Source organism: Myotis lucifugus, unplaced genomic scaffold (genome assembly GCF_000147115.1).
Source record: "Myotis lucifugus unplaced genomic scaffold, Myoluc2.0 scaffold_2567, whole genome shotgun sequence".
In the NCBI taxonomy this organism is placed as follows: domain Eukaryota; kingdom Metazoa; phylum Chordata; class Mammalia; order Chiroptera; family Vespertilionidae; genus Myotis; species Myotis lucifugus.
The window spans coordinates 18497-21138 of NW_005873615.1; the positions used below are offsets into that span (position 1 = coordinate 18497).

The 2642-nt window shown below is 66.3% G+C and overlaps 1 protein-coding gene across 1 annotated transcript in view; it reads left to right on the forward strand.

Annotated features, from left to right (window-relative positions):
- The window catches only part of URB2 (URB2 ribosome biogenesis 2 homolog (S. cerevisiae)), a 12799-nt gene that overhangs the window by 6222 nt on the left and 3935 nt on the right, over positions 1-2642 (forward strand). The window contains exons 4-5 of the mRNA XM_023749047.1: positions 1-1033; positions 2021-2181. Coding sequence (XP_023604815.1) covers positions 1-1033; positions 2021-2181 — 1194 coding nt within the window. The remainder of the gene's footprint in view (positions 1034-2020; positions 2182-2642) is intronic.

The following is a 2642-nucleotide window of genomic DNA, read 5'->3' on the forward strand; positions in this document are numbered from 1 at the left end:
CCGGATGGGCCAGTCCCCAGGGGGGAAGTCGCCCAGAACATGCTATCCTTGGTCCAGGGCGGCTTCCCCATCCGGCTGGAGGAGGAGCCGCTGGGGCGCCTCCTGGGGCTGCTGGAGGTCGTGTCCGCCCTGCAGCTGGACAGCCTGGCGGCCCCCTGCCACACGCACTACTTCCTCCTGCTGCTGTCGGCGGCCCTCGCCGCGCCGGGGGGCTCTTGCCCCCCGTCCCTGGCCCTGACGTTTCTGACCACCTGCTACCGGCTCCTCGGCCGCCTGCAGAGAGGGAAGAGCGGCCGCTCCGTGCTCAAGGTCATGTACGCCAGCGAGCTCTGCGAGATCGTCCTGACCTCGCTATTCAGGGCCTGCCTCGGGCTGCGCGTGGACGGGGACTCGGCGCCGGGGCGGGAGTTCCTCCAGGCGGCGGGCACCTTCCTGGAGCAGCTCCTGCAGATGCTGGTGCAGGTCAAGCACAGCCTGGTGCTCAACTTCGGCAAGATCCTCGCCTTCCTCTCGGGGTGCAGCGCGTACAAGGAGGCAGCCGCGGCCAGACAGCAGGAACAGCCCCGGCCTCTGGGCCGGCAGCTCCTGCTGGCATCGCTGACCGCCTTGTGCCGCGTCCTGGGGCCCGTGGTCCGCGAGCGGAGGCCGCAGCCGGACGCCCCCGAGGCGCTGCCGGGGCTGCTGCGGCAGGTGGTGCTGCGGACGGGCGCGGTGCTGCAGCCCTGGGCCGCCCGCGGCCCCCCGCCCGCCGCCCTCCTCGCCGCGGTCAGCGCGCTCCTGGAGGCGGACCTGGGCCAGCACCCCGGGACCGAGACGTCTCCAGCGCCGGACGGGACGCGGCTCTCGCACCCAGACCTCTACCGGGGCGTGTACTTGCAGCTGCTGGCGGAGCTGCCCGCCCTGGCCACCGACCCCCCGGCCTTCCAGGCGGCCGTGAGCTTCTTGGCCCTCTTCTTCTCGGCCCCGGAGCTCCACCCCGCGGGGGAGTCTGTCTTCACCGCCGTGTTTGAGTCTCTGAGAAGGGTTCTCGCAGGTAAGAGGTCTCCCCTCGGGCTGACTCTGCGGCCAGAGGTCAGCGGTCAGGCAGGCAGAGCAGGAGTTAGCCGCGGCCTGGGGAGGCCCGGGGGCCGGTGGGATGGCGGGCGAGCCTGGCTGCCGTGTGGTCGACACTCCGCAGGGCATTTCCCTGGGGAGGGGATTGAGGGTCAGGGAGGCCCCTCTCAGCCTGCGGTCCCTCCGCCCTCAGTGCTGTGCGCAGCAAGTAAAGACCGGGGTGCGGGAAGGTGCCCTGGTTACACGCAGCGGCCCCACGGCTGAAACGGGGCCGCACAGACAAGCTGGGGTCAGACGGTGAAGGGCCCTGGACGTGTCCTCACTTGGGGCTCTGTTAGGAACCCGTGGGCCGGGGGACATTGAGTGAGAGACTCCCCCAGGCAGTCCCCGGAGGTGGCGGGGTTCTTTTATCCCTTCCACGTGGCCGTCTGCTTAAAAGTACCCGCCCAGCCCCGTGACCCTGCTGGTCTTATAAAAGAATTCAAGGGAAATAGGGGAAAACGGCCCTGGCCGGTGTGGCTCCATGGGTAGAGCGCCGGCCTGCGGACTGAAGGGTCCCGGGTTCGATCCCGGTCCAGGGCACGAACCTCGGTTGCAGGCTCCATCCCCAGCCCCAGTCGGGGCGCCTAGGGGAGACAACCAGTCGATGAGTCTCTCACATCGATGTTTCCCTCTCTGTCTGTCTCTCCCCCTGCCTTCCACTGTCTGTAAACATCGATGGGAAAATATCCTCAGGTGAGGATTAACAAAACAAAACAAAAAGACGGTAGGAAAAACGATAAAGAAAGTAACAGTCGCCCGTCCGCGTGGTCCAGGGGTTAGCCCTGCTGAGCACCCCGTGCGAGAGGCATCTGGCTGGGAATGTCGGGCCCCGAGCGTGGCCTTCCCTGGCTGCACACTGTGTCTGTCAGCACACGGCCGCTCTGATGTGTCCCCCCTCCCTCTGTCCATCTCGTCTTCCACGCAGACCCCGCCGTTCCGCCTCCGGCGGTTCAGGCCATCGAGCCTCACCTGGGAGACCTGCTCGCCCACCTGCTGGCGGCCGGGACCACCCAGGACTTCCGGGCGATGCTGCAGTGTATGCTCCGGGGGCTGGACCTCAGGAACGCGTGGAGCGCGGACCAGCCGGTGGGTGGCCCCTCCCCCTCGCCCGGCAGGCGCGTGGATGAGGGAGGGGAGCTCCGACGGGGAAGCTGAAGGTGCCGGGTCCCCCCTAAAACCAAACACAAACCAGTGGAGACCCTAGGCCGGCGGTTCTCAACCTGTGGGTCGAGACCCCTTTGGCGGTCGAACGACCCTTTCACAGGGGTCGCCTAAGACCATCCTGCAGATCAGATATTTACATGACGATTCATAGCAGTAGCAACATGACAGTGATGAAGTAGCAACGAGAATAATGTTATGGTTGGGTCACCACATGAGGAACTGTATTTAAAGGGCCAGGAGGTTGAGAACCACTGCTCTAGGCGGAGAGGGGGTTCATGGAGGCAGCTCTGCTTCGAAGGCCCTGGAGCAGGATTCCAGGCCGGGGTTTCTGGTTCTAAGCCTGCCTCACGGATTATGACCAGCACAGGGATGGGGCTCTGACT